The sequence below is a fragment of the Brachycentrus maculatus genome, unplaced genomic scaffold (assembly GCF_059751285.1).
Source record: "Brachycentrus maculatus isolate JH-2025_06_01 unplaced genomic scaffold, ASM5975128v1 h1tg000601l, whole genome shotgun sequence".
Classification (NCBI taxonomy): Eukaryota; Metazoa; Arthropoda; class Insecta; order Trichoptera; family Brachycentridae; genus Brachycentrus; species Brachycentrus maculatus.
This window is the reverse complement of record NW_028281340.1, coordinates 556036-572114: the sequence shown is the minus strand read 5'-3', so window position 1 is coordinate 572114 and position 16079 is coordinate 556036. Positions and strand designations below refer to the sequence as shown.

Genomic DNA, 16079 nt, shown 5'->3' with positions numbered 1-16079 from the left:
TAACTAGTATGAGTTGCAAAAATGTTCTTCGCTGTTAAACTCATAATAATTAATCCAGTTGATGAATGATAAAGATTTTATCGCATTTGTACGTTTACGTAAAAATGATGCGATTAAATAAAGCTATAAATATAGAAGTCAGCCATTTCGCAATCAACCCTTATTAGGTATTTGAAGTATTCAAAGTCTCGTAAATTGTCTGGATTTTGCGTGTACCTAAACGATTCCTTTCCTTTTATCTTCTGCTCTAATCAAAGTTTAAATTTACGCGCAAAACCTTGCGCGTAAATTACACGCGAAGCGATTTTTTTACGTAAGAAATCAAGGCAATATTCTCTTGGAGATTATAAGGCGATTTTTTCACCATGCATTACAACCTTCCTTGCAAATTGCAGAATCGAAGTAAACGTTAATCGGATCAGATAGAAAACATTTTTCTTTTATTAAACTACCATAAACTAGTTTTGAAGATTGGAGATAAGTTTGGGTAAGGAACGGGAAATGATATATTTTATACAAATGTAATGTGTGAAGTCTTAAATTTAATATATTTACATATCTTTGCACGATATCACAACTCCGAGGCCAATGATCATGTATGTACTCGCTCTTTTAAAGGATAAATTATTAATAATTTATGATACTTGAAAAAGATAATTAAAAAACTGTATGATTATTGATATAAAAATATATCGCTCACTCCTTTCAAGAACGTCATAAATCAAAATACTTGATTTTTCAGGAGAACATTTTTAAAGTTTAAAAATATAATAGAATGTATTAAAAATAAATATCAAGCCACTTATTGAACTTTTTACTGTGCAACATATTATTTTAGGTAAAACCTGAAGGTTTTTTCTCCATTTGAAAATTATTTAATATATTTAAAAAAAATAATGAAACAATACCTTTTCTTCAAAATGCAAAAACAACACTTTTTGCCCTGAAGTGGGTAAATATTAAGTTAAAAATATGCCTCTTTTGGTGGGATATAGTACATTTTCTGGGCATTCCGAAAACATTCACAACTGAAAATTGACGATTTTTGATTTATGACGTTCTTGAAAGGAGTGAGCGATATGTACTCGTTTATATTATACATAAATCTTTATTTTCATAAAATTAACATCAAAAAGTTTTTTAAACCTAAGAGAATAATATTTTTTTCGTTAGAATAATAATTACATAATGTAGTTTCATACAGACAATATTTATGTCACATTTTATTGTATGGCTATTTTTTATTCTGAGCTTTCGATGCTTTCACACTTTATAATTTGGGGTCGTTAATCCCTGATACTTTATAATTTGGGGTCGTTAATCAGCTGAGCCTGCATTCAAGATCACTCCACCCTGCCTAGGATTTGTACGGGTTGGGTTAGTAGGACGAAATCCATCTGCTCGAAAAGTCAACTGCCGAAAGCTTCCTATCTGAAAACCCAATAATCCGAAGAAAGTTTTATATTAATTAAAGAAAATTATCTGCCCATTACAAGAGCGTTTCTCATTTTTTATCATACGTTAACACAGATCTTACTTTGTATACCGTTGTTTTCATTAAAATTACTAATTGGAGTATTATGTATGTTATTTGCATTAATATTTGTTACGTGAAAAAGTATGTTCATTTAATTATTATTAAATGTTTATTTTAGTTTGAAAAAAAAGGTTATAGAAATCAGTTTAATATATTTGTGTGCGTAAATATTTTTTTTACAGATACTAGAATAGCGACCTTAAGCCAGCTCTCTTTACATTAGTTTTTCTTATGTCCGGGTCTCTTATATCGAGGTTCGACTGAATCGACTGAATCGACTGAATGAGATAGACCTCTGAATCACCGTGTAACATTTTATGATCTGCAAAATGTTTCGCGATCACAATTTAAATATCCAATATCGTAACGTTAGAAACCAACTTTCATAGTTTCACTAACTAACTTACAGTAATTATTAAACTTAATTTGCTCAGGATCGCGGATCTAGAATGGAAATTTCTTTAATTAGATGGTCCGTAATAACATTTTATTATTCCAATGACACTAATTCTGATGAAGAGGAGTTTAATATTGGAATGACAAAAAGAGATTGCCGTCGGACAAAATGAGCTAATCTTCGTATTTTACCACATTCACTAACGAATATAAACTTACTTTATCCTTTCTTGTCCACAAGGCCAAGGTAGTTTGAATAACTTCAAGAAAGCAGATTTTATCCATCAAGAAATTTGCGGTAAGAGTTTCTTTCTGCTTGATGGAACGATTACCTCGAAATGCCAAAGGTTGCGGAAAGAAAAGACTAAACACTACCGAGGTGTATTGCCCTTGTGACGAGGGTTGGTGAGATTTGACTATGCACGAACCTTTAACATAATGCTCTGGCAGTACGATTCTTGGCTTCAAGGTATGGTTCCGCTTCGATGATACTTCGCTGCAAAACCTGAAAAAATATCAAAATTAACATTACGTCTTATTACACTCAGTCACATACAAAGGTCAAGTCATGAAGAATTTAGAAATATGTACATAATAATTTAAATTATGACTAAACTAACTAACTAACTAACTATCACGCCGCTTCGCCGCAGGGATAGGCAGAGAGAATAGAACGCCACACCACTCTGTCTTTGCAAACATTCTTCGCCTCTTCCACGTTCATGCATCTCTTCATACATACCCGCCGATTGTTACGACTCCTAACCTGACCACTTTCAAGTATTTGGCATTAAATTATGATGAAACATTAATTAATAATATATTTTTCCAAAATTCATCACTATTACTGTCTATGTTCCCATTAAACATTGTTTTTAAGTGGTATTACACAAAGTGAACGATGAATGATAAAGAGATTGTTTTATTACCATACCACAAAGTTAACAATGCTTTTAACATACAAAATATTTATAACATAATGAAGACACTTGGACATTAAAATTGCCTTACATTTCAGAGTTTCGCTTCTTGGAATATTTAGTGAAGGAAAATATACTATTTTGCATACTATAAATATTAATTCTCCAGTTCTTTTGACATGTTGCACGTGGTAACGAGGATAGCCTGGAATGGCTGGTTGTGATCGGTAGCCTGGAGGGAAAGAGAGGGAGAGAAAGATCGCCACACGATGGACCGATCAAATTAAGGCAGCAGCAGGCACCTCAGTGGTTGGAGCGCTACGTGCAGCGCAGTCAAGGGATAACTGGAGAAGAGTCATTGCTTCTGCAAGGGTCACAACCCTCAGCAATGAGGAATAAGACGGAGAAGAGGAAACATTAATTCATGGTATTTACAAATGCAAAAAAATTTCTTCTAACAATTCATTTAGAGGTACAAAATAATTGTAGACATACTGCCTTTTACATGCCAACAAGTCAAGGTTAGATACATCAATACCTATCGTGATAAATATTGATCAATCTAGCACCCTTCGACTCGCATATATTCTGATATTACCAGCGGTGTTGCTCGTATGAGCTTTTAGCTGTTTCCTGTTTACACGCAACTTATTTCCACTGAAACTATTATTAGGTATGAATATTTTCGGATATTTATAAGCACTGTATTTGTCATCAAACAATGTCAAGATATGAGCCGGCCAGAACGAATGTGACTGAACTAGAATGTAATCATTTTTCTAGTAAAATGTTTTCTGGGTTTAGTTTTATTGATACTTATGGATTTTTTCTTCACGAATATTAAATAATTTTATTTGATTCTTAATATATAATTTTCGAGAAATTTATTGTTAAAATTATATTGATTTTATCATGCAGCCTAAAATGTGATGGAATAAAATAAAATCTTAATAGTTTTTTAAACATAAATTTTATTTGACCAGTGACCAGGTTTCGTCGCAACCGAGATCATTAGACCGGCGTGAGGTTATACAATACTTAAACTCATTCAATATACATTTATACTGTCAGATCTTTTTTTATTAAATCACGGTATTCAACCCCTGCCTTGTTGTGTATAAAACTTTGTCTGACCTTACACCAATCTTCAACCATGTGAAGATTCACCCATTTATTATTTGAATTTACATAAAAACCATTTGTAAAATAAAATTTTATAAAATCATACTTAAAACCTTAACCATAATTTAAATGTAATTATTATTATAATACAATGCTTAACTTATCAAATTCATTTTGTCAGGTAAAATATATAATCATGGTTTTCAACCCCTCCCTTGTTGTGCATACAACATATAATTAATACATAGAATTATAATACATAAATAATACAATACATGGAAAACTAAGTAAATAGTACATAAAATTCTATCTAAACTCTAACCAGTCGGTTTTAAAGAAACCCGGTCGCTGGTCAAATAAAATTTATGTGGACAAAACTATACAGATGTTATTTTATTATATAAAATGCAGTGCCACCAAGAAATGTCAGTACAAAACTTAGATCTAATAAAATATAATGTTAAACAAATATCTTCCAACATACATACATCTACCATGTACATAGATCACATCCTCAATAATTCATAAAAGTACTATTTATAGGTCGTTGTGAATATAGGTCGTGAAATTGCACGGTACACGAATCAGGGATGAGAAAATTATTTTTACCTTCGTGCGTAAAAGTGATAAAGGCGCTTTCTTTTCTGCATTACGTAGTCAATGAAATCTAATTTGAGATACATTAAAATATTTTGTAGTTGTAATTTTCTTTGGGGTAAATAAAAGTAAAACTAACTGTTTATTCTAGCACGACCGAACAGTGATTGTAAAAATGAACTATATTTTATTTACTATAATATTATTAAAAAAAATAGCACAATACAAACGCACTTAATTTAGGTAGTGTGTAATGTGATCACTTAAACCACCCTATGATAGGTCGCAAGCTCTGTAAATATCCAAACTTTTATATGCCTCTTTATCTTACATTTTTTAATTGATTCGGCATTAACTTTGTTTTACTTTTCACCAGTAGATGAAAATATCTGTAGTTTTCGAAACTAGTAGTGTGAAGTAAAATAAAACTCATTAAGTGGTATAATACAAAAGTAAAACTCATTAAGTGGTGTTAATTTTTTTTTTAAATAATGCTTTTCATTATTATTTAGATGTGAATTCTTCTAACCCTTATCCGCACCCAATGGTGCATAGAGCACTGCATCGTGTTGACGCAGTGATATTTTGATTGTTACTTATATGAAATCAAGGTGATCACTCCTGCGCTTCAGGGACTAATCCAGGGTAATGTTAAATAAAGATTAGAGTGTATAATTACAAATATCAATTTCTCCCACCTGGGAATCGAATCCGGGACCCCCAGCACGGTAGCTAAACACGCTAACTATTACACATACTACGGAGGCGAACAAAATGTGAGATGTGAATAGTATGTAATTATGTTGAGTCTTATGTAGCCAATATTATTAATCGTAGACTTATATTAGTGTTGTATTGTATTGACGCAGTGTTATCTTGTCGTTACTTATATTGTATTGGCTTTTATCATTGTCAATATAACTATTTTTTATGTTTTTTTTGTACAAGCTGTATAATTCCCAAACAAATAGAATTAAATAAATTGTAGATGTGCCGATACTCTCAAAATAATGATATTTCTTATTTTTCTAATTGGAGTTTTTGCCAACCCTGTTGTACAATACAGAACGTATGGTTATATACCGTTATGTAAAACTTCGATTTAAATATTGAAATGTAAACGTCGTGATTATTGGGAAATTCTTTGTATATGAAGTCCTTGGTCATAATGGCAGCTAGTTATATTATTTTTTGACATTTCATCAAAGATGAAGAAGAATATGGAAGTCTGGGCATTTACGGGGCTTACGACCGTCATAGGCTGGTTTAAGTGATCACTTTACACACGTGTAACATTCACCAATTCTACCCATTATTGACAACCACACTACTCAAATTCTTGGAAGTTCTATATATATGAACCAATTTAGAAACCTTGTTCATGAATCACTAGAACTTCACTAGAGACATCTATTGGTGAGATGTAAAGAAGCTTTTTATTAAGCAGAAACTCTTATATTAGTATGTGAGATCCGAATCCTGTATTATAATCACACACATGAGAAACGCTAGAAAATACCATTTTCATTTTTATTATTAAGCTTATAATTTGACCAGATAATTGACACACTCAAAATGTTGTAAATTTCCCATTCAAGCCTGCATCCTGATTAGGTTAAGAGTAACAGGGGAGATTAGAAGTCTGAGAATAACGAATGTCTCTATAAAATAAGAACTCCATTCGAAATGCTTAAAATTTGAGCAAAGGGAGTCCTGGGCTTCCATTAGCTTTATTATCCATTATCAAAAACATCGTAATAGGAGGGATTGGAAGTCTGAAAATAACGACGGTCCCTACAAAATAAGTTCTGCATTTCGAAATATTTAAAATTTGAGCAATAAGGGTCCTAGGCTTCCATAAGCTTTACTATCTTTGATTTAAACCAGCGTATGGGATTAGAAGTCTGAGAATAATAAAAATCCCTACAAAATAAGTATGTACTCCATTCAAAATGGTTAAAATTTGAGCGATGGGAGTCCTAGGCTTCCAAGGCCTTTATTATCCATTACCAAAACCAACATTTTGAAAACACTTAAAAGACTGATTCGATAACTTACCTGCTAATACATATTAGAGACCCTTATAATAGATAATTATTCATGGTATTATGAGTTCATGATTTTTTTAAACAAAGTACTATTATCAATTACCAAAAATACACATTTTACTGCTACCATCACTCCATTGTATCCTCTCTGCCTGCAGACGTAGGTCTTAACGTACATTCTAAGCCTCCTTCGTGAGCCCTTCTTAGCCTCGTTCAGCCCTCCATTTGCGTAGACTTTGATACGAAAATGCTCATTTTTTTAATGTATGTTTTAATTTAATTTATACTCATTTAAAGTGACCGGAAGATACTAATAATAGCATACTAATTACGCAAGCTTATATGAGTAGAGATATAGAACTCTCCCCATATAATATCCTATCACAAAGCGGTTATAGACCAAAATCCATTATATGAAAAGAAGAGATATTTTATAATCTAAATATGTATGTTTACAAGTTATGAAATTTATTTATTTATTTTATCATTTCCAAACTTATAAATGACAATAATGTAACCCTACTGAGTTTTCTCATGCCGAGGGGACATTTTACAATATTTATTCATAAAATTATGATGAAAGAAAATTGTTTACTCAATCAAATACGACATGGCCGATGATACAATCCGTTTCAGATCTACACATTTCCATTATCCATTTATGAAAAGCTCTTTTATTTTTAGCTTCTATTTTTAACGATTTTATAGATAATGGAAACAGGTCGTACAACTTTATTGTACGAGTACAATAACCAAAGTTTTTTTGTCCGAATGAACTGTTTTGTTGATTTTATTTATATGTACGTCACCATAAAGCGTTTAAATGATACATTATATAAAATGATGCATTTTTTTGACATCTCAACATAGATAAAAAAGAATATGAAAATCTGCGTATTTATAGGATTTACGACCTGCCATAACCTGGTTAAGTGATGTTGATGATGACAACACAGATGTAACATTTACCATTCTACCCATGATTGACAATCACACTCCTCAAAATTTTGAAGCCATACAAATGTATATGATCAATCACATGACGTTCCATGATTGAGTTCGCAACAGCTATCTGTGATTGGATTTAGAAAGCTTTTATTTAGAAGAGATCCTTTTATTTGGATGCAAGATCTAATCCCAGATTATTATACATATTTAGAGATGCCTGAATACCTGATTTTTAATTTTTAACGCGGCTTATACTTTGATTAGTTATTTTATTACTACATTTTGAGTGTGCTCATAATGTAGTTTGTAAAATAACTAAAGATGATAAAAAATGTGGCAGTCTGGGCATTTACGGGGCTGACGACCGTCATGAGCTGGTTTGAGTGATCACTTTACGCACGTGTAACATTCACCAATTCTACCCATTATTGACAACCAAACTACTCAAATTCTTGGAAGTTCTATATATTTATATATATATATATATATATATATATATATATATATATATATATATATATATATATATATATATATATATATATATATATATATATATATATATATATATATATATATATATATATATATATTGTTCGCCTCCGTAGTGTAATGGTCAGCACGCTCGGCTACCGTTCTGGAGGTCCCGGGTTCGATTCCCAGGGGGGTCAAATAAATATAAGTGATTTTTTCACTGTAATATTTATTCAATACTACCCTGGACTGGTCCTGAAGCGGGGGGCTGATCACCTTTCCTTCATGTGTAAAACGATCAAGATAACACTGCGTTTATATAAAGCAGTGCCCTATGCACCATTGGGGTGCGGATAAGGGTTTTATATATATATATATATATATATATATATATATATATATATATATATATATATATATAAATTTATATATATATATATATATATATATATATATATATATATATATATATATATATATATATATATATATATATTTAAAACCAATTTTGAAACGTTGTTCTTAAATCACTAGAACTTCACTAGAGACATCTATTGATGAGATGAAAAATAACTCCAAAATTTGAGATAATCGAGATCTGTGAACTAGTATTTGAACACAGTCGAAATATTGTTAATCGATAAAGCTCATGCCATCTTTATTTTATTGAATTTTAATTGCTTTTTTTCAGCCAGTTAGTCCCCTTGAGACTTGACATTAATGACAATCGAACGTACTCGAAATGCTTAGTGTATTTTGCCTTTCTAGTTTTGTAACTTAATTAAACCATCTGTAATCCACCTCCGTTCTTCATTACATTCCGTCCTTACTGTATTGCCTACTAATGTACCTAAGAAGGGTCAATTATTGTTTTCTTAATCTGTTATTAATTATCCTCCAAGTCAGTGGCTCTAAACCTTTTTGAAGTCGGTCAGTCGAAAAAAATGCGGTTAATCAAAACTAAAGATCCAAAGAAACTTAATCCAAAGAAAAAATAATAAAACTGATTATTTTATTACAAACCCTTTAAAAACTTAATGATTTTTTTTTAAATACATAAAAATATAAATACTAGAGAATGAAACTTTTTGCGGTGAAAATTATTCAATGTGTCAATTCAGTTTGTCGGCTCAAATCAATACACATCTCAGCGATATTACGTTAAATATTTGATTTAGCTACTCTCATTTCTTCATCGAAATTGCAAAGCCAAGGTTCACAAACCAAGGGTAAAAAGTCCTTCCAATGAATCTACCATTGATAGAGCACTATCTGTATAAATTGCTAGACATAACTCCTATGATATTTTCAATACGATGATATAGAATCAAAAATATCTTGGCCGTTGGTGAGCGTACACAACTTCACTTTGAGGTGAGCGCACACAACTTCACTTTGCAAGGGTGCTGCCATGTAGCCATTATATATTTTTTCTCTTTCACTTTTTTTCACCCTGCTTATAAATTCAAGGTCATGCTACGGGTAAGGGATTCTTACACTTTTACTATAGTGCTTTTCAGTATGCATTATGTGGGAGAAAAAAAAGGGGGTAGAGCAGCATTCAGCCGCTTCACTCCACTACATTTAGCTCCGTAAATATTTGTCGTAGTTGTTCTACAATTATTCTCCTTCATTGTAGTTTTTCATCTCCATAACTATACTTTCCAGGTAATCCATGTACAACTTGGTGACGACTCCGCTTCTTAGCATCTCCTGCGGGTTCAGGGAGTCGTGTTGTGAGCAACACACTCCAGTTGGAGAATCCATCTGTTTCATGGGCAAGATCTCAGTACGTGTTCCACAGACTGAGCAGTGATGCCATCACACGGGCAGCATGGATTAGGACGAAGGCCGAAACGGTTTAGATAGAGGCATTATATTTACAACTCAAATCGCACAGTAAATGAGTCAACATTAAATTTTGGTTTTAATCATTTCGCAGAGCAATTGCAACAAGCTCGCGGAGCACCAGTGTTCCGCGGAGCACCGGCTAAGAACCACTGCTCCAGGTACATCTATTGCATAATTCATTGAATACCCGAATAGAATACGTCCCTGAGCAAAGCTGTTTATTTCATTAAAAAAATATATTATGGTATGATTGTGATTCGTAGTATGCGACACACAAATTTACGCCACATTAGATTTCCTTTTACCAACTGCTATTGTTTCTCTCGTATATGGTGCAAATAATTACAATTAGTGACGTAGAACACTGAAATCGTAAGTGTTAGACAATTCTCTCGTGAAAAAATATTGCAGCAAATATAAGAAAATTTTACTAATACAAGTATAATGAATATATTTTTTTTCAAATCCTGTGTTTCACATTTGGGAAGGGAGTATACCATGTATTTTATGATATATAAATGACGTAAGTTATAAATGAGATCAGGTTTAAGGACAGTAGAGTTAAATGGGAAAGTAATGAAGGAGGGAAAATAGGAACTATTAATACACAAAAGAAAATGAGAATCAGCAGTGATTTTTAAGACTCGGAGTTATATAAACACATTAATTATGCACAGTACTTACAATTTTTTTAATTTTAATGTAACTAGCACAATCTGATTTTAACATTTTCTTTATGATTCATCGTTTATTTTGATTGTGTAATACCACTTTCATAAAGTGGTTTTGATAAGGAATGAAAAAGAGAGTGTTATATTACCATACCACAAATTAAACACATAACAATGCTTTTAATGGAAAAACTGCATTACATTTACCTCGTCAGTACATATAAATATATCATTTTATTCTATTAATACTCGTATGATATGAAACATCTATCTTTACTTTTTATGGCAGATTAAAGACATGCCAGGGCTTACCATCTGGCATTTGGCTAGCTTAAATGATAAATAAGTGACAAGTATCTTTACGCACTTGTAACACTCACCTTTTTTAAATCTTTCATTAAAAAAAAATGATGTTTTATCTCAAGTTGAGACACCTATAAAACTGGTGTCATCCGTAGGGTAAATAATCCAGTATTTGATAGAACAAATATGTTTGTGTGTGTGTGTGTGTGTGTGTGTGTGTGTGTGTGTGTGTGTGTGTGTGTGTGTGTGTGTGTGTGTGTGTGTGTGTGTGTGTGTGTGTGTGTGTGTGTGTGTGTGTGTGTGTGTGTGTGTGTGCATGGACGAGTATGATATGAGTACTAATGTGCAAGTACTTGAGATTTTATGCTTAAAATTTACATTTACAAGTGAAACTCACGAAATTCTCGGTCGATTCATAAAAATAAACTTTAATGATATCAATTACCTAAAAATAAAAACTTGCGAGTTACACGTTATAGTATAGTTCTGTGGATTATGGATTTATATTTGAAATGGCCATCGTATAGTCGAATACTTTTACAACCTATACTGTAACCTGTGTGTAGCGTGCTGAGAAAAATTTAAGATATTTTAGAAATACATATTGTTACTCGTTTTTTAAATGTGTAGGTTAGAAAATTGAAAAAAAACCCTATTGATAGTTATTTCTTCTTCCTGGCTCCATCCTAACTTATCGTCTTTGTAGACTGTTAAGGTCAGCTCTCCTCGTCCTTAGGTTTAGGTCTTTCTATCATGGACAACGTGGCCATGCCAATTCGAGACCCTTCCCTTGGATGAGCTTGCTTCCTCTGCTTCACTTTTCTTGCCTCTGGAATCGCGCGTGAAGTCTCTGGATCACGGAGAGAAGAATAGGAGACAGGATAGTGAATCTTAGCGTTTATTTTTCCATGAATCTTTTGTCTATTTGTTTTGGAGTCGGTTCTCCTCGTTATCATGTTGTAGGTCCTTTTATCATGGACAACGTCACCTAGGCCAAGCCTTCAAATTAAGTAATCTTTAAGTAACATCCATAAATTATTTGGTCTTCGTTTAGATGTTTTTCGAGGAAGATCCATGGCGACTGCCTCGTTCACAATATGATCACAATATTAGCTTTATCCACCGGATCGACTACTGACGGTTATTTAGTTATATTAGTGATATTAAGAAAGAATTCAAGGCTGAGCATTATCAATGAAATTTAGAAAGGTGTGTTGAGATGGTTTAGGCTTGTGGAAGGACAGTATAGGATTGTAAGGGAAAAAACCAATATCTTAACATAAATATTTATTTGTGTCGAGTAAGCACTCACAAATTACCTCATGTCTATTCGTTCATGTCAATACTTTCTTCATATTAATAAACGTTGTACAGCGTACAAAAAAAATAATGTGACGTATAAAATTATAAGGTTTACGAATTTCACTTATTACTACTAAAAAATGCTACATGATTTCAATTTTATATATTGCATAATATACACATATGTATCTACAGTATCTACTCAATGAATTAGGGCCACGCAGAATTTCGCGCAATTTCTCAATTCAAACAGGAATAACTCAGAGAAAACCTTGAATAAAACAACATTGAATTTTATTTACACAAGAACACTTTATTACGCTTAAATTATGCATATATTTTCATATAAATATAGTTAGTATTTATTATTTCCACCTTTGGCAGAAATAACTGCCTCAATTCTTTTTGGCATACTTAAAATGCACTGTTTTATCGTGTTTTTTATTTCTTCGTCTTCTGACCTAATTTTTTGAATTTTTTTTTTAGACAGTCTACTGTCGGATTTGGGAATGAGTATACCTTATTTTTTAACATGCTCCATACGTTTTCTATAGGATTAAGGTCCGGAGAATTTCCAGGCCAGGGGAGCAAAGGCAGATTTTTGTTAGACAAAATTTTTATTATTGATTTAGCCCGGTGGCAAGGTGCCCCATCCTGCATGAAGGTGTATGGACCTTCTGTTGGGTCGAGTGTATGGTAGAAGGGCAATAAAATTCGTTCGAGGACCTGCTTATAGGAATTTTGGTTCATTGTTCCTTCCACGAAAAACAACGGCCCAGGTAAATTGTTAATAATACATGACCATATCATTGTTGCAGGGGGGTGTTTGATAACTTTAACCACACAGGCCTCATTGTAACGTTCCATTGGTGTTCTCCTGACGAATCGACGGCTCTCTGTCACGGCTTCTAACCGGCACTCATCACTAAAGATGACCTGAAAAATAATGAAAATTTAAGTTTAATTCAAATATATAAGTTTATTGACTAAAATGATATGTTGAAAATTCAATTTAAATAAATACCTTTTTCCAATCATCTACCGAGTAATTTCGATGTAGCCTGGCCCATTTTAATCGATCCGCTTTCATTCGTGGTGTCAATTTTGGTACTTTTACAGGGCGCCTGCATTTCAGATTTACTTCGTAAAGACGTCGCCTCAGTGTTGATACCGATATATTTATACCCTCTTCTTCCAATTTTATTTTTAATGTTTTTGCTGATGCACTTCGGTTTTCTAAGGCACTTTGAACGATTTTTTGATCAGTCCTCGGTGTTGTTTTTCTAATCTTACGACAGTTCTTTCGCTGATTGCTGGTGGCGGGTGACTGATTTTTTATTGATTTTGAAATTTTGTCCACTGTTTGACGAGAAACGTTTTCTTTTTTTGAAATTTCTCTATTAGATAGTATTCCTAATTTCAGTAGCACTATAACACTAGACTTTTTTTCCTCAGAAATGTCTTTACTTTTTCCCATTTTGTCCTTTTCAAAAAAAACACTTGTGTTTACAAAAAAAAATTATACTTTATGAACTAAAATTAAAAATTAAGTTTTTTTCACAAGACACGATAACTATATAACCTCTCTGAACAAAACAACAATCAGAACTCAAGAAACTTCACTAATAAATGAGATAGGGCTTTTTTTTGAACTTTCAACTATCTGTCTACCTGTGCTAATTAGGGACCTTTCTCAGAAAAAGGGTTTAAAATTTTGTAAACGCTTAAATAATCCAGGTATATTTTACATATTATTGAAGGTAATATACATGATATTAGATGTCAATAAAAAACTTAAAGTATTTATGTAAAATAAATGTAATAATCCAAAAGATTTCAGAGTATTCAAAAAAATAATGGGTGGCCCTAATTCATTGAGTAGATACTGTACATCTACAGTTAGTGATATCCTAATGGCTTTAATATGCAGAGCTTTTTTCTATAAGCATATGATAATAATAAAATGTGTTTATGTTTTTTTTTTAAATATGCGGTTTTGAAATATCTGAATTGATAAGCATTATCGAAGTAATTTTTGTTAAGGTAGATTAATAAGTAATATATTCAGGGAGGTGCATTTGATATGACAGTAAAATACTTTAACTGAGTTCCGAAACATTATTTGTTATTCTGTTTTTAATGATCCGATATTCATTACATCTGAAAGATGACGTCCATTAAAAAATAAACATTGTTTGGTTTGGTCAAACAATGCAAAATTCTTTCCATATGCCCAAACGTCTCGGCGGACCTTTTTTTAATTAATTTTATCTATAATACTTGCATTCCTTCTTTATATCACTGTTCGAATATCATACATCGTTTTCCTAAACATTCGTCTGAACGATCTAATTATTCGTTTGTATAACTATTGAATTATTAATTATAATTCTTTAAATATACAAAAATCAAAATGATTTTGGATAATTCATTGCGCTCTTTTTTCATAAAATACTCCCTCAAGAGCGTTGATGATAAACTTTACTCTTCAAATAATCCGACGTTCTAGTCGTACTTATTACATACGTTATGCTACGTATTGAAAAATATTAATTTTGTTTTAAAGAAATAACCCGCAGTCTTTATATTGAAAGGTTAGACTACAGATAGAAAAGTAAGGATATTAAAGGTAGATATGGATAATACAACACAAATACCCAGACCAATTCAAAATAAATATTTATCGACAATCAAACCCGTGTCGCCAGTTTTGTAGTCGAATATCTACCCAACTACGCCACAACGTCTGTCAACAATAAATATTTTGGACAACTTTTGTGTTTGTTTCTTATAATTTATTTTTAACAATTTATGTGTAGTTTATAACAATTTACTTATTTTTTATGTTTTTATTATTACCAATATAGATCATACATTTTGTAAAGAGTCACCGAGGGCGTATAAACAAATAAATAAAAAAACAATAAACTCGTCAGTGTACTTAATTATTGCACAAGAATTAAAATAATTTATAAACTAATGTAACAGGACTGATAGAATAGTTTGAATGGATCTACAACATTTTGAGTGTGTTCAAATACTTGTTCACAAAATCTGGATTATCTCCAATTACAGGAGATATGGATCTGTTTATTTTAAATAATAAATAACTATTGTAGTTAAAATAAATTTTTAAATATTCGATACTTTTTTCAACCCGTTATAAAGCTCTCCGTCTGTACATTTTTGTATAAATTTCTCTGCTATAAAATAAGCAAATATTGTGTCTGTGATTTCTGTGATCCTAATTCAGTTTTACGAGCCTGTATAACATTTGAGAAATGTTTTTGGCGTGGTCACATACATAAAATTAGGTTTTTCATGAATATGAAGAAATCCACAATGTATTTTGGCAACCTTTACCCTATATTTCATTTTCTTATGTTGATGTTATGTTGTTTTTGAAAAAAAAAACAAATTTCATCTTCGAAATCTCTTTTTTAAGAATTTTACAAATAAAGTGATTGATTTCATGATATACCTACTACCATCTTTAATGTTTTTTCTAAGAAATTTGTGTAGATACGATAAAAATATTATTATTAGATATTCCATTCCTTATCATAATAACACCAATGTTCAGACACCTTAGTAGTTCATAAAATCACCACCGTAGCGCTAATGTGTCGTAACTTCCGGACTAGATTATAAACGTAGATAACGTGGTTGAATATCGAATATTTTATATAACTCTATTTTATTTTAATAATTGTAGTAATTTTTTTCATAATTTGCAACTTCGCTGTATACAGTGGTAAAATTATGGAAAAAATGATAATAATAAAAAACAAGTGTTTCAATTTTTCAATAATAGATAATATCATAATATACAGGTGTCCCATAATCCAACGTATTCCTTTTAAGGGGTGTTAGGCCAGCTTATGATTCACCAAAAAATGAAAATATGACC

The 16079-nt window shown here is 31.7% G+C and overlaps 1 protein-coding gene across 1 annotated transcript in view; it reads right to left on the bottom strand.

Moving 5' to 3' along the window:
* The window catches only part of LOC148301159 (glycine receptor subunit alpha-4-like), a 51250-nt gene that overhangs the window by 10613 nt on the left and 24558 nt on the right, over positions 1-16079 (bottom strand). The window contains exon 3 of the mRNA XM_088273737.1: positions 2362-2438. Coding sequence (XP_088129863.1) covers positions 2362-2438 — 77 coding nt within the window. The remainder of the gene's footprint in view (positions 1-2361; positions 2439-16079) is intronic.